The following is a 22,624-nucleotide window of genomic DNA, read 5'->3' on the forward strand; positions in this document are numbered from 1 at the left end:
TAAGTGATTATTTTATGGTTTTTTTCCCCAGTCATCAATAAAAATGTTAAATAGTGTAGGGCCAAGAACCAATCCTTATGGGACCCCACTAGAGATACCCATTCGATCATGATTCCCTGTTTACAATTACATTTTGAGACTTATCAGTTAACCAGCTTTTAATCCATTTAAGATGTATCATGTTAATTGTATGTGTTTCTAGTTTTTTAATCAAAATGTCATGTAGCACTTCCAAGCTGCCACCCTCATATGTCCCAGGTTCAGCACATCTCTATCCCCACTTTCATGTTAAATTGTTCTGGTAGTAACCCACTTGATGAGCAAACTCCACAGGATTTTTGGGCACTGCAGGGATCTTTTAGCTTAGGTACGAGGAGCGTTGCTGCAGAGCAAATGAGGAAACCAAAAAAACACCTATGGGGGCGGTTGCGGGGAGAGAGAGAGAAGCTACCAGCTTAATCATGCAAGTTATTTATTGCCAGGTAATAACCATAGAGGAGCCAAACAAAACAGTTATAATATTAAATCTAACTTAATTTGATTATTAAAGTCAGGTTTAGAAAACTATAACGGATCACACAAGTCAGGGTCAGAAGGCTATACCTAGAGAGAGAGAGAGCTGGGTTCTCACCACTCTGTGAAGCTTGAATCGATAGGAGATCCCAGGTGGTGGTGGTAGCTGAGGGTCCGGAGTGCTGGAGACAGGCAGATCCCCCACCATGATCAGTCAGGAGACAATAAAGTCCCAATGGAACTGATGCAGATTTTAGATCCAGGCCTCAGAACACTTACTTGAGCATAGTAGGGGTTTTTGTAGAGAAACAACAATAGTTCAAGAGAGAACACTAGATTTGTTTATGTGTAAACAAGGGAGTATACCAAAGTTGTTTTGTTCAGGCTAGACCATGGGAGCTGATCATTCCTGGCTTTGGGCAGTGTTCTTTGTAGGGAGCTCACAAAATAATTAGGGAGCTTCACTGTTTTGGATACCAATAAAGGATTTATTACTAGAATTGGTCTGATAACTACTGAGCTGGGTGTGTGCAGGCATGGGTTCATTAACATCTGGGGCAGAGATCCCCTATCATGCAGCGCTTCCCTGCTTTTCTGGTCCCAGGGTTCCGTGGGTTTCTTGCCTTGGAATCTCTGTTCTCCATTCTATATGCTGATAGAGCTGCCTCTTTGTCCCTTGTTTGATGCAAATGAGGCTAAGGGAGTTTTCTTAATCCTGTCATCCTTATCCCAGCGGTTTAGGTGCATCTCCCACTGCCTTTTCATTGCTTTTTATAAGTCTTTCTTCTGATGCAGATTTGGCTCAAGTAGAGGCTGGTGTGGGGAGGTCTTTTGTGAGTCATAGAATCATAGAATATAAGGGTTGGAAGGGACCCCAGAAGGTCATCTAGTCCAACCCCCTGCTCGAAGCAGGACCAATTCCCAGTTAAATCATCCCAGCCAGGGCTTTGTCAAGCCTGACCTTAAAAACCTCTAAGGAAGGAGATTCTACCACCTCCCTAGGTAACGCATTCCAGTGTTTCACCACCCTCTTAGTGAAAAAGTTTTTCCTAATATCCAATCTAAACCTCCCCCACTGCAGCTTGAGACCATTACTCCTCGTTCTGTCATCTGATACCATTGAGAACAGTCTAGAGCCATCCTCTTTGGAACCCCCTTTCAGGTAGTTGAAAGCAGCTATCAAATCCCCCCTCATTCTTCTCTTCTGCAGGCTAAACAATCCCAGCTCCCTCAGCCTCTCCTCATAACTCAGTCAGACAGGCTGAGTATTGTGGCCTGGTTCCCCAAAAACACAGAGCTGCTAGGTAACACACAGGAGAGACTAACTAGCTTCCACAATTCTCCCATCCTGAAGAAGCTGGTCTAGTGGTCAACCGGGCCAGCAAAACCTGGCTTATTCATTTGGGGTTGGAGACATTTGGGAAGCCATCTGGCTAGAAACATTTAATTCACTGAATTCCAGTGAAGGGACACCCATAAACAAGTCTTTATACTTTTAAGCCTCTCTGAGGATAGCTATTTATCACATATAGATTTTTGTAAAGAAATGTGTATCCACTGCAATCTCTGAACATAGGGACCTCAGCATATGAACCTGTAAGTGGTTAACAAAGCAGATAGTAACTGTCTGCAAGGACAAGAGCAGGAAAAGAAAATTGTCATTCTGCTTCCTTTGATGGTGAAATATTGCTCAGTCTTGAGAACTGGTTCTGCTTTGGCATTATTTTACTGGTACCACCATCAGGATTTATTCATAGTATCTGTGGGGAGGGATTATCAGTTTATCACTGAAAGCAAAATAGAATAAATTGGACTTTCAACACTAGGAAGCCTTCGCAGTTCAGAGGTCTGGTGAAGGATCCCAATTTAGCTATATTAGAAAGAAATACCATTGATTTCTTCAGTTTTATTTGTTATATTCATATTCCCTACTCCTCTCTAATGCCATGATAGCTCTTTCTGTTATAAATATTGGTCTTTCTCTAGACCTCTAGACCTTGTAAATACTGTTTAAAGCCTTAGTCCATTTTGCATCCACAGATCAGTTGATAACCTTTCTGGTTAATCCTACTTTGAAACAAAGCACTTTTTGTTTCTATTGAAAATTAATTACCTGGGCTGTCACACAGCCAATAAAATTGATATTTCACATCATTTTAAAAGAGCTCCAGTTCTGCCTAAAATGTGATTTACAAAAATCTGTCACCGGCAAAGTTTCTTTTTCTTTTCATAATTCATTGTAAATTGCTTTGAATGGCAGCCTCTTTAGTTGGTACAATAATAGTAGTGAGATATCCCAGGGGTCCATTTTAACCCCTATATTGTTTATATAATATAAGAATAAGGGGCATGCAAAATCCAAAGATCTCAAAATCTGCCACTAACACCGAAAGTAAAAGAGTAGCAAGTAGCAAATGATGAAAAACAACGACTAATTCAGATGGCTTTGGAATAATAAATGAAAAGGCTGCTCAACACAAGCAAATATAAAGCTATAGATCAGACTGTAACAAACTAAAATAGTGTATGTTTTAAGTGGAACAGTCATGCAGGTTTACGTCAGAGTTACAGTAGGAGCTATTGCAGAAAAATTACTGCAGCTGTCACCCTTATTGTCTGCCTCCAGTTAAAAAATAAAAAAGAGAGAAACTTCAATTAAAGGAAGTGGTACTTCTATTACTGTGTAATCCTTCTGCCTGTCAGAGTTGGCAGCAACAAGGGCCGGGTTCAATATCTAGGGGATCCATTCCAACAGTGCAATGCAAAACCGGCTCAAGCCCCCACCCAGTGACCTGGCACAAATATATACCACCCCTGCTGGGCACCTCCAAGAGGCAATACTTCCCCTCTTGCAAGCACAGAGTCTGAGTGTGGCTAAAAGCCTTTTAATAACAGAGAGAAACAATGTGGCATTATGTTGGGGAAACACCACCAACAGGATTCATAACACAACCCATGAGCAAAAACCCACCCCAAGCAAATTGGGTTGTGTCCTTTCCCTTTGGTTCTTGAGTCCAGCAACCCGAAATCACCCAAAGTCCCAAAAGTCCAATGACCCAAAAGTCTCTGTCCCTGGTCAGGGCAGCCCCAGAGTTCGAAAGTTTATCTGCAGAGCTTTATCTCCCAACCTGGGTGGAGATCGGGGTGGGGGAGGGGGAAGAGAGGTAAGGGGCATCTTACATGATCTGAAGCTGATTGCCCCGCAGCTCCATAGGGCTCCGCTCCGCTCCACCAGCTCCGCGTCCCACAAGCAGCTCCCGCCATCCCACAAACTGCTCCACCAGCCGGTCCACGAACTGCTCCACTCCGCGTCCCACAAGCAGCTCCTGCCGTCCCACGAACTGCTCCACCAGCCAGTCCACGAACTGTTCCGCTCCATGTCCCACAAGCAGCTCCTACCATCCTATGAACTGCTCCACCAGCCTGTCCACAAGGCACTCCAGCCGTCCCGCAAACTGCTCCACAATATATCTTCAGGCTCCCCCACTACTTAACACAATGCTCAGTGATTTCAGCTCTTAGTCAGTTCAGCTCTTTGGTGAATTCAGTTTGTAGTAGGGGAGCCTCAGTGCTGGTACACCATTAGCCCAAAGTGAGCTCACCAGCCTGCAACTAGACTCCTAATGAAATCAAAATTAGCTCTGATATTCCACAGTGGAGAGAGGAGGAAGTGCAGTTAGCATGTAAGGCCCATACCACCAAGTATTAATACTTGTCTCCAGTCTCTCTCAATTCACAGAGTTTTGGAACCCATGACCCTTGCCTAGCGAGTGCTACTTAGTTGATGGTGAGTCCCTCCATCATAACAAAAGGCCAAGTACAGTTCCAAGCACAGTTCCCATAATCAGGGTAATAACAATGTATTCTTCCTGCCCCAATAACAGAGACAATGGGGATCCCACAGCAGCCAAAGTGACCATTTGGGCAGCTATGGCCTCATTCTAGGTGGAGTGGGTGTGCCTATGCTAATGAGATCAGCCCCTGAAGTTCTTTTCCACAACTTGCCACACCTCACCACCAGATGTCAGGGTGGAGCTCATCCTGACTCTGCTTACATCATTGGAACACTGCAGAATCAGCTGGTTCAATCTTTGGCGTGGGGTACCTTGCGTAGCTCAGCGGTGGCATATGTAGAGTATTCAGAAGCAGTGTTTGATGATATCATAGGGTCAAGCTTCTCCCTGGCTCCAAAGCATGTGCTGCCACACCCAGTTCTAAACAAGGAGGTTTACTCTCTTAACAGGTTAACAAATATTCAGAAAATAGTCTGAACTCTGTCCGTAGCCCCAGGCTTCAGGCCACGCCTCCCAGAGATCTCTGGCAATCAGCTATACTTGCTTCCTGGCGCAGCAGGATGGGGCTACTTCCCTGAGCCCCGGGCTCATGGCGCCAGGGACCCAGCATAGAGCTAACTCTGTGCCAGTGTGGATTTCCCTCCTCATGGCTCAACCTGTCTTAGACCTTCCTCTCTCCAGCTGCCCAGGTGTAGCGCAGCCCTCTTTAATTAGTTGGATTGCACTCACCTGCTCCGATTCAGGGGAGCTGGGCTTAGTCTATCACAGGGTCAGCTATCCTGTCATACAGGGCTTTTGAAGAAAGTCTACCTCTAGCCTTCAACTGCTGTGACTGTCACCCTGATGTTGAATGTGGACATCCTTCTTGTTAAAAACTCAGGCATAATCAAGTCTACGGTGAGATCCTTTGAATACAATATTTTCTGTATGCATTGGCTTTACACTACTATATCTGAGTGGCATATTTCCACTGAAAAACATTTTTATTAAAAAAAGAAGAAAAATCTATAAAACTGTTTTCCATTTTCTGACCAGGAAAGAGAGGGTGATTCAGGGGTTAGAGTGCTAGCGTATGATATTAATTGTGATATTAATAATATAATTGCTTTATGCCAACCAAAAAGCAGAAACAAGAATTCTAATTCTGAAAAGTTCCCTTCTGAGGAAGGCAGAATCTGAGATTAATAAAAACTCAGTATGTAAGTGCAGGTAGAAACTTAAGTCAGGTACCTCATAAGGAGTGAAGAAGGGAGGGCTGCTGAGGAGTGCATGGTTAGTGTGAGAACCAAAGGGAACCTATCCAGGTTGCTACATCTCTTCCAGTACAAGAGGATTCACAAGCTCCCAGGGAGATCACCAGAAGTGACTGTCAACCAGATAGATTATGTGAGCACAGAGAGATTGGCATCTCCTTTGAGAGATGTCAGAGTCATCTTTTAGTTACAACGTTACAACTCAGATTTAAAAAGATCCCAAAGTCAGACAAAAAGAGTATTATTATAGCAATAGAGCAGTTCCAGGACAAAGAAAAGCAGATAGATTCCAGACTGCCATTTAGCAGCCTTTCCAGTGTTTTACAGGTCCAGGCTGATGAAAGTCTGGAAGAAGATTCTAGTCGCTTCAGTGGAGGAAGTAGTGGGCCGACAGAGGGCAGAAGAAAGATGCCTGGATTACATCTGGACCCTGGGCAGCGATTAGTGAAAGGAGAAATCTCAAGGCAAAAAAGGAACAATGCAAGACACAGGAACACTTTCAGAGGCAGATGTAAGATATAGAGAAAAGGACAAAGAAATACAGAAGAGATGCAGGCAAGATAGAAATCCGTGGGTTCAAAGAGAAGGCTGCTGTGGCAGAAGCAGCAGCACAAATTGGAGACTTCAAGCACCTATACAGAATAGTGAAAGACCTCTCAGGAAGAACCAGGCCGTCACAGGTGATGCCCTCAGGGACTATGTGGAGGTCTCAACTGGCTCTAGGTAGCCGGAACTGGGTTGGTTCTCTGCCACCATTTATCACTAGGCTCCACAGGGCTGGCACTCCCCAATCACATGCTAGATCTCAAAATAGTTTGAAGTCCCACTTTGTGTAGGTAGTGGGAGCCAAGGCTGTGCAGCTCCTCTCCCAGATAGAAACTCAATCCAAAAATGAAACAAAACTATTCCCTTTGTCTCTGAGGAAGCCTGTTCCCTCCCACTGAGGGACTCCACAGTCCTGGTTCCTCATTGGCCCAGCAAAGGGTCTTTATAAATCACTCCATCCAAAGCTCCTCATTGGCTTTTCTAGGAGTTTCCAGTCTATTCTGTCCCCGACCCGGACCCTAAGCAGGCTGGGAAATTATATCTGGAGGTTCTGGAGCCATGGTTGCTGTAGTATTGGGGGAGGACCCCTAAAGGCTCAGTTCTGTGTTCCAGGAGCTGTCAAACTCCAAAAGGGAATACACAGAAGAGCATACAACCTTCTGCATTCACTTTGGTCTTCATAGCTGTGATTCCAGCTTGCCCCACCTCAAGTTCTCTCACAAGAGGTCCCTGAACAAATTAGGCAGAAAACACATCTCTGACCCTGACAACCTGGTCCAGTCTCCTCAAAGTCATGAAGCTCTAGCCTGTGGTTAGCTTTGAAAATTCCCCTTTAACCAGCACTTTCCTTCAACTGTCTATTGCTGTAATCACAGATTATATGGGCCTCAAAAACATCAAAAGGGTGAAGAAGAAAAAAAAAAAAAAGAGGCAAGTCTTGGGGAAGTTGTCCTGCCTACACCTCTGGAATTAATAGCCAAATTATATCAAATGGCCTCAGCAGCTGTTGTAGACTTCAACAATCCATAAAAATAATTAATTGCCTAATAAATCATTCACCCACTGTTCTCACACACGTCCTTTCTCTAGTTCTCAAAATACATTCAAATCGATCTCATAACAGCTGTCAGCCTAGTTTTTTCAGAAACAAGAATTAAGGGACTGGTTAACTAGGTAAAGTTGTTCCTGGCCTTTACTGTGTGAGAGTTCACAACTTGTGTTTTCCATCTCAAAGCAGAAAGTTTGCTTTGCAACTTCAATATAAAATCCATTTAAAACAGAGACCATTGACGTTTACACTGTTGTGTCTCATATGAGCTGTTTCTCCCACATCAGTACAGAGTTTGTGCAGCTCTGTGTCACTGGTGTTTCCTTGCCACTGATAGTGGCTAAAAGGCACCTCCTAAGGATGACCTGTGTGTTTATTTCCATCTTCTCCAGGCTTACAGAATGGCAGATATTGGTTCTGGCTTGTACATTTTGGCTCACAGCGTAGATAGTATTTCAGCTGGTGTCATGCTAGCTCCATAGGATTCAGATTCGACAGACAAGTGGATTATTTTTCTAGTACATTATAATAAAGTTATTTTGGGAGATGAATATTTCCTTAAGACCAGATTGTGCCTGGCTGTTCCAGATATAGGCAAGACAGGGAGGGTGCAAGGAACTTACTCTCTTGCATCCCTCTGCAACAATTGGCAGTCCCTTTCCCCCCTGGAGCACAGAGACTTGTCCCTGAATGGACAAATGAGCTGTTTCCATGACCATTTGGCTGTCTTGGTCTCTGTTATTGGCCAGGGATGCCTGCCAATAGGAGCACATTAAATTAGCACTAGCACAATCAGTAAAGTAAGAAAATCCAGTATTGTATAGTGCAAAGAATGTGCAGAGGGGATAGGCAGGATGAAAACACTAAAGGGAAAGGGAAAGTATGGAAAACAAAGGCTCAGAGATAGAGCAGAGGTGTCACTCACCTGTTTGCGTCACCATTTCCATCACTACGTTCTCTGCTGTTGGCATGCGTGGGCCTTCTGATACAGTTGCTGATCCTGCAGCCAGTGGTGTATTGTTGTGGCCAGTTCCATTCTCTTGTGGTCCCCTCCCCCATACAAAATCTCATGTTTAAACCAAAATAACATCCACAGACATGAAAACAGGTGAATAAAAGTAGAGGAAGTTTGCAGTAAAATGAGCAAGAACATATGTGGGCAGCTAGTTCCATCCCAGTGGCCAAAGACAGAGAACACTATGTATGTTTAGATCTAGGGTGCGCACGCAGTCCCCTGGGGTTAACTTATTTTTGTGCAGCTTCTTATAAGGTACGCAACTGCCACCTAGCGGTTACTTCCAGTAGTTTTTTTATTTTCAGGGTAACTCTCTTCTGACGTTCTCTTCAGTATTATTCAAGTTTATCAAGTCTTCCATGAGATTGTTCATTTTTTAAAAATAAATCCTAGTCACTGTTAGCTCTAGCCAATACTGCCATAATTATGTGTCAAGAAAAGTATCTTCAGCATACACTGATTCTTCTCTTGATACCAGTGTAACAACTGTTATTGTTAACTGGATTTATCTTTAATTCTCCCCTCAATATTTGTGACACTTTTATAATATCTTCTCACTTTCTTCTGTCCTATAGAACATTTCTAGTTAGTCCTATAGAATATTTCTAGTTAGATGATTCTCAAACTGTTCCTTACATTACTCTGAAAAGTTTGTGAAGAAAAGAAAGATACAGTTTATATCATATCGCTTTGACTAAGATGTCCTTTCTGAATTTTTGTTTTAGGATACATTGAAGAATCTTGTGTAATTCCTTGTCCATTTGATTGCAAACTAAGTGACTGGTCTAGTTGGGCCACTTGTAGTTCTTCTTGTGGAACTGGAATGAAAATTCGATCCAAATGGCTTAAAGAAAAGCCTTACAATGGAGGTCGTCCATGCCCAACACTGGATCTGAAGAATCAGGTGAGGTGTATCAAGTAGCCAATAAAATATTATCAAATATCTTTGCTTTGATCAGTGTACTATAAGGAGTCATTAAATAAGTACTGTTCTCAACCAAATAGCTCATGGATAGAGTTTGTGGTTTCCATAATGTAGTTACTGAGGTAGCTCCTCAAATTTCATTTTGATATGCTCTTCAGAAAAACTCCAAAGTATAATAAAAAAAATCTTCCATGCCTTAAGTTTTGATCTTAATTTAATGGTTTTGATCATGTCTGACTTGATAATTTAAAAACTTGGTCTTCTTTAATTGTTTTTAAATATTTCAAAAGATAACATTTTTTTGCTAATTAAATCTTACTGGTTAGAATTGTGCAAACTATTATTATTTATTTTTAAAGGTACTATAATTTTTAAAGGTACTATAATTACTATGATACAATTACAAGATAATTTTCAGGAATGTACACTAATGCATGTAAATATAACACTAAACTATTTCGGATGGAAAATTAGGAGGAAAGCATTTCTTCAGATAATGTGGTAATTTAATACAGTGAAAGGATATTGTCTATTAAAGCTGACATCATAATATATAACTAATACATCTCTTATTTTTTATTTGTTTCCAAAGAGAACCACAACAAAATCATTCAGTATCAATATAAATTCTCCCTTAATTTTCATGTCAGGTATTTGTAAATGTTCACCTTTACTCTATTTCACCTCTGGAGGCAGCCACCTAATTAAGAAGGCAAGGTTAATACAAATCTCTTGTAAGAGGTGCCTTTGCTGTCCTTTAGTTTACTATAATTGTGTACTGTCAAATACATACCTGACATTATTCCCTGGAATTTCACACTCTTGAGCCCATCATATCCAACACAAATTCAGATCCTATGATTTGGACTCTGTACCCCTCTAAACAGTAGGGAGCAGCACATCCTAGCACATGTCTGCACTAGGGGTTAGATGTGTGTCTAGCAGAGCCATGGTGGATCTATACAGAGTGCACATACAATGGACCACAAACCTGTATGTGGGGAAGAGCGACAAAGCACATCCATTACTCCTGTACATATCCAGGCCCTGTAATAGCATTCCTAGGCCATTTGTCTGGGGTATCCCAATTTGCATGTTACTGAGATTCTGCCCCAACTGCCACTGTTGTTGTTTATTATTTGTATAGCGGCAGAACCTAGGTGCCCCGTTGCGGACCCCAGGACCCCATTGTGCTGACCGCTGTACAAACACAGAACAAAAAGACAGTCCCTGTCCCAAACAGCTTACAATCTATATACAATCTAACTACATATGTTGCACCAGCAAATTGCTATTTACTCATTTGTTGTAAGACCAAGATTTATCTTTTAAATATTAGACTTTAAATTCATTTTATTTGTAAATCAGGTTCACAGGATTTCATTGTCTTCATTTTTCACTCTGAAAGTCATCTTTGTAACCTCACTTTGGGCCAAAGTTGCATTCAGTAGCTCCCATTGAAGTGAATGGAAGGTGTACACAAACCTTCACCTCACTCTGAAAATATGACTGTTTCATGAGTGTTATTAAAATAAATACAGTATTGATTAAAGCTGTAATGTATGGAAATGCCCTTTACTGTTAATCTGCATATGTTTAATGTCCAAGAATGGCTTTACAGGAAAAAATACCTCAACTATAATTGTTATTTAGGGAACTATATTATTGTTATTTAGGGAATTATTACCCTAAAAAAACTTCAACATTTTAGAAACAGCTACCTAAATAATGTTATATGTGGAAACAAGACTAATAGAGTTTTCATAACTATTTTGATTGATTTTACGCACTTCTACCCTAAATCAAATTGATCAAGCATTTTTCAAAGTTTTTCCTACTCTCATATCTCAGTAGGTTCAGTCTGTCAAAATTAATTGGCAAAGGGACAAAAACACATATATTATATGGAACTTTGCAATCCTGTTATTTGTTTAGGTCTTTCTTTATCTAATACCTTGCAGGTCCCACAGCTAGAGGAAACACTCATTTAAATTGCAACTGTGGCTGCAGTAACTGTATTCTGTATGACAGTTTTGAAAGCCTGGATTCAGAAGTGGCTTAACGTTATTCACAATTTATCCTTTTCTCCTTCTAGATATAGACAACCTTTTAAATCTTTTTATTGCTTTTTATACACCCAAATACAAAGGTGGCAGTCTAACTGTAGCGGTAGGGTCCCAGGAAATATAATATGAGAATGCAGGTAAGATTCATTATATCCATACCTCAGTGCTTTCACTTACAGAGCAGGCAGATCACCAAAGAAGCAAAATGTTATCCTACAGTAACTCATACAGCGACAATAAGCTCCTTTCATAATGAAAGGATATGAACTCTTGTCACCCACAGACACAGTAGATGATGTCTATTAAAAATAAATATGTTTTTATAAACCTTTCCCGGTCCCTTGCCTATTCGATTATCTAATTTCAAGCCCCTTTTAGAAGGAATTAAAGGAAAGAGACAGTCAAAAGTTGAGAATTACTGACTTTTTCGGATTCACTGGTGTATAATCCTTGCCAAGAAACATGACTGTTAGTTAGCTAAATGGGGTTGAGTTTTTTGCCTCCTTATCTAGGCATCTGAGACATGATCTAAAGCCCATTGGATTCACTAGAAAGACTCCCACTGACTTCTATGTGCATTGGAATAGACAGACCTATGAATGGAAGGTCCTGATGTCAGTAGAACCACATTGAATTCTCTAGCTTTCACTTGGATAATAGGCACACCTGTAAGGTGGCATGAGGTTAGATTGCTATCTGTGATGATAATGACTAGTCCCAAAATAGGATTTGTATTTCCCAACTGATGGTTCAGGAAGACCATTTGGATTTCACACATTCACAGATTTTAAGGCCAGAAGGAACCATTGTGATCATTTAGTTTGCCCTTATTTATAATACCAGCTCTAGAACTTCACCCAGTAATTCCTGCATCAAGTCAAATAACTTGCGGTGAGTTAGAGCATATCTTTTAGAAACACATTGAGGATGAAATCCTGGTCCCATTGAAGTTATTGGGAGTTTGGCCATTGACTTCAGTGGAGCCAGGATTTAACCTCTAATCTTGATTTAATGACTGTAAAAGCTGAAGAAGCCATCTCATCCCTAAGAAAGTTACTCCAGTGGTCTAATCTAGATTTGTCAGACTTCAGTTTCCAGTCATTGGCTCTTGTTATGCCTATGTCTGCTAAATTAAAGAGGCCTCTACACACAGACATTTTCTCCCCATGTAGAAACTTTCACTGTGATCAAGACAACTCTTAACCCTTCTTTTACATTAGGTATATAGGTTAAACATTTTTAATCATTAAATCATTCTTGTAACCCTTTTCCAAACTCTCCAATATGCCAACATCATTTTTGAAGTGTGGACACAAGAACTATAAGAAATATTGCAGTAATGATCTCTCTGATGCCATACTCTTCTATTCAATATTCTCCTGTTTATACATCCAAGGATCACAACTGTCTTAGCCACAGCGTCACACTGGGTGGTCATGTTCAGGTGATTATCCATCAAGTCCTCTTCTGAGTCATTGCTTTTCAAAATCAAGTCCTAGAGCTGGGCAGAGAATTGTAATTCATTTTGTGGAGGTTTTTCGCTTTTCAACATTTGGTTTAATTCAGATATTCCAAAATACCAAAATTCTCTGGGGAATGGAATGGGAGCCCAGGCTGCTGAGAACCTTAGAACCATGTGGATTGCTAAGGAGCTGGGTAGGCAAGTTGGCAGGAAACCTGCTTGGTTTTCATCATAATTTCATTGAAATTGACATTTCTCCATGGAAAGTTTCCATTTTGATTAATCAGAAAATTTAGACCAAAAAAAAAAAAAGTCAAAACATTTTCCAGTCAGCTCTATACAGTTCCCATAAATCTGATCTACATTTTCTGTTCCTAGATTACATTTAGCTGTGTTAAAATGTATGTTGTTCAAGTGAGGCCTGTTTACCAACCAATCCAGGTCCTTCTGTAGGACTGACCTGACATAATTATTTACCACTCTACCAATTTTTTGTCATATGCAAACTTTACCAGCAATGGTTTTATATTGTTTTTCAGATCACCGATAAATATATTGAATAGTATTGGGCCAGAACAATTTCCTGTTTGACTCCAGTAGGAACACCCCCATTGGATGATGATTCCTCATTTACAATTATTTTTAGAGATCAGTTTTTCTAGCTTCTACTTCTAGCCCTGAGATCCTGTTATGCCTTTGTCTGCTAGTTTAAAGAGCCATCTAGTATCTGACAATGGTTACTGATAGACTTTGATCATTTTGCCTCTTAACTTTTTCTTCAATAACCTAAATATAATAAGCTTCTTAACTCTCTTATTATAAGGAATGTTTTTCATACCATACTAAATACAAGGTTCTTGTATCTCTTGAGTTTCTTCCAATTTTTCAACATCATTTTAAAAGTGTACACACCAGAACTGATGTAACAATCCAGTAATGGTGTCACTAATACTTTATACAGAGGTAATATCACCTTCCTCCTCCTGCTTGATATTCCTCTGATTTTATTTCAGAATATTTTGACCAGGCCTCTAGGCTCAGGTTTCCCAGTGGAGTTTGCAGGAGAACCTTGGTGTTCCAAAAAGTTTTAGGGGAGAGGGAGGGATTTTAGCATGTGATCCTATGACATGTTTTGTGCCCCTTCAAGTTATTGGGTACCACTAAATCTTGTAGGACCCAAGGAGACACTGCACTTTACAGGAAGCATTCAGCAGCTCATTGTATTGGCCGTTAGTCTTTGCCATAACTTCTAACTATCTGTCTGCTCCATAGTTGTTTATTTTTTCAAAGTGTGGAGCCCTTTCTCACAGTAAACTAATTCTCTAATACATATAATAAACTAATTCAGAATTAATAGAATTAATTCTGCTGTGATAAGTCTCTGCCTCTCATTCATGGAACCAACTGAGAATTACAGATTCAGTGGAATGAATCAGATCCTCATGGATTTCTGCTATGATTTTGTGTTCCTTTCTAATACGTTAGATTAAAAAACAAAATCCTTGTGGGCTGTGTGTGTGAGGTATTCTAATCTAATCATTTGATCTATGCATCTTATCACTTAAATTGCTCTACATATTTGCCTGTGAAATCAGTAGATTAATTGTGGCATTTTAAAGAAATGTACAGCCAGTGTATTAACACCAAACGCATGCAATATACTGTATCACTTTGGTGTTAGGACCCAAAGTGCTAAAAATTGTTTTTGCAATACCTTCAACACTAAATGGACACAGCATGTAAAAGTTCAATACCAATTGTTTCTAAACAGATGATTGGATTATGGGGTTAGTTGCCAGATAGTCTCTGCCATGCTGTGCATGTTAGAAGTTGCATAGCATTTACATTTTAACATTTTTGGCTCTTATTTAAATATGCTACACAGCATGCAGCTGCTAAGCTGTTCAATATGTAATTCTACATGATGGAAGGTTAAATACAAACTAGAGGAGGTACATAACTTGAATATTTTTATACATTTTGGGGATCACTACAAAAATACATCTTATTTTAAAGACTCATGAATTCTAAGGATCATCTCTTTGTTGATTGCTCAGAAATATATTGTTGGCAAGTTAATTTTCCCTGCTGAGAACAAATAACTATTTAGAATCATAGAATCATAGAATATCAGGGTTGGAAGGGACCCCAGAAGGTCATCTAGTCCAACCCCCTGCTCAAAGCAGGACCAATTCCCAGTTAAATCATCCCAGCCAGGGCTTTGTCAAGCCTGACCTTAAAAACCTCTAAGGAAGGAGATTCTACCACCTCCCTAGGTATTCCTGCATTCTTTAATATTGCTTGTGAATATTTAACTACATATTCTTTACAGGTAGTCTTACTAGATCCAAATGTAGTACGAAAATATTTTGGTAGTTGAAATTTAGATTTACTGCTTTATTTTTTTTTTTAATCATAGAATATCAGGGTTGGAAGGGACCACTGACATTTTTAAGGGTTCACTCCAGAGAGGACAGTGGATACATTAGAATATGAGAAGAACAAGTACCTTACACTTTACAACAGATATGCTTCTTCTGAAATATATCCTATACCAAAAAAAAAAAATACATGAAGAAAATGTTACAGTTTAGAAGTAGAGCTCTCAGAAGTTTGAATATGCCAAAGTTAAGGCTGCTTGAATTTTTATATCCTCTTGTCATTCTAGAAAATGATAGAACTGTTCTAACTCAAACTTTAGAAAAAAATGTTTTTGAGCTAACAACAAATATGCCAAATTTCATCCCAAAAGATAAAAATATTCCAAAGTTATCAGTTTCTGAAAGCAACTTCTAAGAGACAAAGGAATGAGCAACCTTAAATAATAGACATTACCGCGTACTACTGTCTGCAATCCTGATCTCACTGCAGAAGTCCCTTTGATATATAACTGGTGTTGTAAGAACTGTAGCTATAATGGAGCAAGATGTCATGTCTTATCTCAGGTCAACATATGGAACAAGGTGCATACTTAGGTATAATCAGGCATTCTCAGGGAACAATGGCATTCATGCACAATGAAAGATTTGAGAAGCAGACAGAGAGCACTGCAACATTTTCCTCTTTTTCTGCCATCATCCTGTATACAAATCCTTATTTGCAGGACCTGGGTTAAAACCTCTTGCATGTATCTATCTGTTCACTGGTTGATTGTGACTAGTAGATATATTTCATGTTTATGCTCTTAATTTTGACTGTGTTCCATGCAACTGGGATCAGTTTCAGGCTTACTCTTTTTTTCAGGTAAGTGCATGATTAGGGTCTTTAACTATGTCAAGAATATCTGTAGTAAAGCACTCACTGCAGTACAGCCTGACTGGCTTGGCTTCTGCAATCAGTTCTGCTCTAACAGAAATGTAAACCAGAATTCTGCTGGTTGCACCCTTCCCCGACTCCTTTCCAATAGCACAATTAGGTGGATCTTACATTTTTATTGGACAGGATTTCTATGGAGCCATTTCTGTGCTCTATCATAGAATATTGTATCAATAACAATAACCTTACGCAGTTATTTATATGCTTCTTTTATCTACTATATGTAGTATATATGGAATGCAGTACACTGCTGACCAGTAAGTAAAAGAACCATCATTGATATTGATAGAACGCTATACTGAGAACCTTGTTGAGATGGGAGAAATAAAAACTGCAAGTTCTGGCTTTGCTTAACTGGGGAAAGAAACCTTGTGTTTTTTCCATGCTGGCTCTGCCATTGTACTTTCTTTGATTTTCTTCATGTCCAATTCAGTTTCAGGTACCTAAATCCTGCTCTTAATCTCAATTTCTCCTACAGAAAAAGAGATGTTTTTCTCTTATTTCCAAAGTAAAAAGATAGAACTATAGTACAGATACTATTTTTTTTCCAATTTTAGTCATTTTTAATAATATAGAAAAAATGATTTGTGTGTTTTTTTGTATAGCTCTGTGGAAAAAATTCTCAGTGGCAAAAAAACCTGAAAAATCCTGTATTCCATACAGACTTTTTTTTGCTAAAACTAAAATGAGTTTTTGAAGTGAATACAATATATTTTCCATCAGAATAACCATCCACTCTCTGAGTGGAGAAAGAAAGCAAAGCCTGACCTTTATAGGCTGCTAGTTAGACCCCCTGCCTTGTGAAAATGTGAAAGCAAACCTACATCAAGAACCTTGTACCACCCCATCAGAGTCGCCAGTTTCCATGAAGATTACAGACTTATCCTTGATTGGATAAGTCAACCAGCACATAACAGAAATTAATTATAATTCTTTGCAGTTCTGTAACACCTTCCATCCAAGAACTCCAATTTTTTTCCACATATAAATGAAATAAGCTTCATAACCGTACTGAGAGGCAGATAAATATTATCCCCACTTTATAGCTGAGGAAACTAAGGCATGTGATGTTCCCAAGGTCTCCTGATTCTCAGGACTTTGTTTTTTTGACAATACCATCTTTCCTTTCCATTGTCAATTTTTTAAACATTGTTACATTATTTTATTTAGGTAAAAATCTTTGTTTTGACATTTATCAGGTCTTCAGTGTTTTTTGAACCACTAAGTTATCTTTGGAATGGGTATGATTCATGCTTTCCTATATTGGTGGAGAAAGTTTCACTGACTTCAAGACTTATTCTCACCAGACTTTTGCTCATGAGGATACGAAATAAGGAGAGCAAGTTAAGTCAGAAAGAACACATCTTTATACCATGACTGGGCTTATGTAATGTGCTCCCATTCACATTGTCAGATAAACCAGCATGGATGAAATGGATGCTGTTCAGAAACAATGGAGCAGTAGTTATACCGGCTGCTCCTCAGATGCTAAATTCAGAAACCAGCAAGAAGTTAGTATGAGGGATCTCAGGGTATGCATCACTGCCATGACTGAGCCAGTTGAGGAAGCCAGGAGCTATAATACGAGTGCTCTCTCTGTGGTAAGAATATCACACAATCCTTTCATTCAGGAGAACTAGTGGAGTGCTCCTGCATTCAGGGCCATTTGCGTCATCTCTGCCCTTGGACACATTTCACCATTGGTTAATAAGTAAGAGTTTGTCCCATTCTATTTGTTCCTTTGGCAAAATACAGTGTAGATACAAGAGTATTTAAAGTTCCTATTGACATTCTAGTCTCTTGGTTCTGTGGACCCTGCACCAATTCAATTGAGCCAGTGCAGTATCATTGTAGAGCTGAATGTTGCTCAGTTAAAAGTATTGCAGTATTCAAAATGTAGTGTCTTTTCTTTATGGGGGAAGAATGCAAGCTGTGAGGAAGAGGGAGTAATTTTGGTTAAAGGCGCCAGTCTGCAGTGAGAAATAAATACCTATGACATATTTATGTTTAAAGCGAATATTCTTCTATATTACAAAGCATGGCTTTTAATTACACTGCCTATATAAGATTTTCTATATTTGTACAATACAGAAAAAACATGGTTATGTTACCCTGTAATGAAGCTTCTTCTACATTAGATTATATCCTTACTCACAGGAATAGTCCCTTTTCTTTATAATACAGCAGGATACTTATTTTATGTACAGGCCACTGGATGACCTCCTCACACCTATATCAGAAAGACCATTGTAGCTAGGGAAGATTTTTAAAATTACACTGTCGATCAAGAAAGCATCAAATATTAATAAACCCTCCTCAAACCTTATCCAGTCTATAGCTACAAAACAATGTAATCAATCTGATCAATATTTTAAAGGAAAAATAAACCATCTCTACAGCAAGGTAATTGACTCCTATGAAATTTAAATTAAAATGGCAAATTAATAAACTTCTGACAAGCTAGGCATTTAACAGAAATGACAACTGACCTTAAACTATACCTTTTTAAACCTAATGCCATTTATAATGTCAGGAAGGATAAAACAGTCTGAACAAAATAATGTTCTCAGGAAACTTTTCCACATTACAGGATACCTGAATCCTGAATCAAGTCCTCCCACTGTGACTTGAGATTTTACTGTGTAAGAAGTCTCAGTATAATTAAAAGGTGATTTTTGTAGTAGTCTGTAATACCATGTTGAGGTTCTTTGTTCAGTCTCTTAAATGTTCCTTGCAAGACTTCTGGACTCAAATATGACATATGGTATCTCTTAAGGAATGACTTCTATATATAATATATATAGAATATGAACATGCAGTATGATTTACCTTATCAGGTTCAATTATTATTCAATCTAGTCTGATATCCAGAGGCTTCAGAGAAAGACGTAACAAACAAACATGTGACAAATCCTCAACTGGTGAGCTGAAGTCAATTGTTGGTAGTTCCATTCACTTCAATGGAGTGATGACAATTTACACCAGCCAAGGATCTGCCCCATGATGAACATAATCAATTGTGTAATGTTGTATGTGGGCATATGAGTGTGTGTGTAAGCAAGAAAGAGACAAGTGTGAAGAAGTAGGCCCCTGCAGGCGATCAGGAATTACCCCGAAGAATTTGAGTTATTGCACTAAGCTTACACAACTACTGCTATCCAAGAAGTCAGGAAACTATCCAACCTTTTTTCTAAAAAGTCTAGGTTTTTGACTGTCGCCTGTGGCATCGATTACTTCTAGTTAATTGTACAGTGGTGACTATTAAAAATGCAACAAAAGTCACAAGGTACACACAAAGGTATCTGAGCTATCACATTTATCTTCTGTCCCGTGCACAGAGGAAGACTCTGGGATATCACATGCCACTAAGTGGTAAGTGATAATTGTAGAAAAAGACTGACTTTTAAAACTGGCCCATGCGTACTGTAGTTTTGGTATTTCCTTTTACTTATTCCAAATTTGCTAACCATCCTCTTCTTATAAAAAGAGAAACTCATAAGTGTTCATTCAGCCTTTTATTCATTTGAAAACCTCAGTTAAGGTCTGTCCAGCTTTTCTCCTTTCCATGCTAAATAAACCTAGTTTTTGCAATGATTATATTGTAGATATGTATGTTAGTACTTGGGCTGAGATTTGGTAGAACAGTGCAAGAGACTTAATCACATCTTTTTAATTCATTTTAATGGAAGACGTGTGGCTAAATTCCCTCTACTGCTTTGAAATCTCCAATTTAAGTTCTGCCATGTGGTACTTCTTCCCATCTTTACTGACATTAGCAAAACTGGCAGAAATACTCCGTATACATAGACACATACACATATCCATGTACATGGATTAAACCATTTTTAGAGTTAAACTGTTCTAATATTTTCTATATTAATCAATGTAAACACACACTCAGATATTTTCTGTTCACCGTTTCTCCTAAATTGCCTTAATTGGAGGATCCTTCAAATTAAGGGGCTTGTAGCCTGATCTATAGATTATGAATAAAAATTCCCAGTTATCACTTTGAGGGTTGACAGCTTCTTGTCCCAAGATCAGGCCCAGTATTATTAAAATTATTATATAGCTGGGAACCCCAATGTAACAGGTGCAACACTCACACTATAGGAACTCATTTATTTACAAATAAAGAATTTATTAATACATTTAGCAAAGTCACACACACTCTAACTCAGTAAGGTAGACAGAGATAACACAGAAAGTACATCTGTACATCCATACTCACAACATCCCCTGCAGAACAACCTGAAATGTTAGCCATTATCTTCCTCATCACTGTCACCTTCCCCGTCTTCACCGGTGGCTATCATTCTGGCCCCTCCCAACGGCTACATCTCTCTCTCCTCTCTCTTCTCCAGAGCAGAGAAGTTCTGTCTGTGTTCTATCTCTCCTAACAATGTAGCTCAAGACTTTCTGATAGTCAGCTAGTTAACAATCTGTGTATATATATGAAATTAAGTTGTACTAGTCCAAAATAACGAGAATGAACATGAAGAAATAAATTATGCTAATTCAAATACCCAACACTTAGAACTTTTACTAAAAGTCACGTATACACCCATGTACAGCATCTGAATTACTTCCATTGTCAACATTAAAATGATTACAGTTTTGTCATTTCAAGTAGATAATGTTGCTGTTGTATTCTCTGTACATTAGTACTAATTAATACCTTTAATATTTTTATCTTACACAGATTTATTGTGCTCATTACCCAAAAATTAATCTACTCATGTTGTTTAGTTTTCTTTGTCTTATCCATTCTGTGTTGTTCTTTTGATTTCTTTTCCCAAGACTGCAGCATAAAATAAAGTGAAACTGAACGCTTTCCATCTCTTGATATATCATCATGTGACTGTATAGATTGTTCCTCACTTGCCATCAACTAAGCATGCACAGTTAAGATAGCATCTGAATATTCAACTCTGACATCTTTTTCAATGACAGTATCAGGATCATCAGCCTTAACAGGCTGCTAGACAGAGAACAGCATTATGATTTTGGAGCTGCAAGCCCAATTACAGCTTTTTGAGGGATAGACAAATGTCTTTCCTGTGTCAAAGACGTTGATTAAATGCATAGATCCTTCTATATAGATGAAATCCACTCCAGTTGCAAAGATTCCAGGTACTTGGCTTCTGTGAGGGTGTGAACTGGAGAAGACGGGGAAGTGAAATCCATCCCTAAACTGCAGTGGAATGCAGAACTTCTTCAGAGCCCTCCCATAGCTGATATTTCAGCATTCACACTAGAAAAGCAGTCATGGGATCTCTGCATCAGTTGCACTCATTTTTTCCCATACAGTTTGGATGAAGTGAAGGGTAAAATTTTACTCAGTGGTTCTTTAGGCTTGTAACCTAACCTGAGCTGTTCTGCTGGATAATCATCATCATCCAACATAAACCACCTGTTGTGTCTTATTGTTTAAATGTATTGTGAGATTAACCTCTTTTGGCTTTTACTTCTTAGTAAAGGCAGTTACTATTTTGCCAAACAGAGTTCAGTCCCTAGATGGTCTTTTATTGTTCATATAAAAGGTTACAATTAAAGATTCACATGTTCGAAGAGGACAAATTAGGTTAATCCACACTAATTTACAATTAGATAGCTAGATATTGGTTTGTCTTATAGATAAATATGTTGCAGGGTGTAACCACAGGTCGAGAAACTAAAGAGAAGTGGATTTTTATGCATTAATGAAATGTGAATGAATAGAGATCTTCTTGTATAATAAGATGTGTATTCTGCCTTGTCTCATTTTATGTACTGTGTACATAAATCAGCACTTTCGCACAGTCTGTGATTTATTGCTCAATTAAAAGGAAGTTATGAGGGCTTTTAATCATTCTATGATTCATGTTACTTGAGTCAGCTATTTCCAGTGTTTGTGTCTTAGCCATATGAGCATTATTATATTTAGGCAGCACTTTCTTGAATCCTTTCTATTCTCCAGGAGATGTTACACAAGCCAGTGTCACAGAGGTTGGAAATTGCTGTATGGAACATGACAAGAACAAGATTTATTTTCTGCATTTCAAATCCTTAACTCCAGAAATCTGTGAACTTTCTCCCACAAGTAGGACTAGCTGAGTCTAATGAATTGTGAGCATTCTTCAGATGATAGGGCCATGTCGAGCATTATTTTATGATGGCCCAGAAAGTCATAGAGTTTAAGCCTAGAAAGGACCACCAGATTATCTGTTCTTCCCTCCTGTTTATCAGCCAGGATACACCTACATACTAAAACCAACAACCACTATTAGACCAAAGGATTACAGCCCACAGGAGACTAGACTATTATGTCTACAGACTGAGAATAGGAGAGATCGAGGTGCATGAATGCCTGAGGCCCTTGCAATAGAAGGGAAATGATTAAGTGAAATATATCCAGATAATCCCGGCAAGAGACATGTACCCACATGCTGCAGATGAAGGCATATCTCCCCCCGCCTCCTCAAGGTCACTGCCAATCTGTCTTGGGGGAAAATTTCTTCCTGAACCCACACCCTGAGCATGTGAGCAAGAACCAGCCAGTCAAGCACCTGAGAGAGAAACGTCGCTCAGTGTGACGTCAGAGCCCTGGCACACCCCATCCAATGTTCTGTCTGCTTCCATGGCCATCTCTGATGCTTCAGTGGAAGAAGATATATGGGGGGGGGGTATGAGGCAAAATCCCTCCTG

The 22,624-nt window shown here is 39.2% G+C and overlaps 1 protein-coding gene across 2 annotated transcripts in view; it reads left to right on the forward strand.

Annotated features, from left to right (window-relative positions):
• THSD7B (thrombospondin type 1 domain containing 7B) overlaps positions 1-22,624 on the forward strand; it is a 536,363-nt gene that overhangs the window by 397,796 nt on the left and 115,943 nt on the right. For both annotated transcript variants that reach the window (XM_075117806.1, XM_048870341.2), the window contains one exon: positions 8,895-9,073. In XM_075117806.1, coding sequence (XP_074973907.1) covers positions 8,895-9,073 — 179 coding nt within the window. The remainder of the gene's footprint in view (positions 1-8,894; positions 9,074-22,624) is intronic.

Source organism: Caretta caretta, chromosome 11 (assembly GCF_965140235.1).
Source record: "Caretta caretta isolate rCarCar2 chromosome 11, rCarCar1.hap1, whole genome shotgun sequence".
NCBI classification, from domain to species: domain Eukaryota; kingdom Metazoa; phylum Chordata; order Testudines; family Cheloniidae; genus Caretta; species Caretta caretta.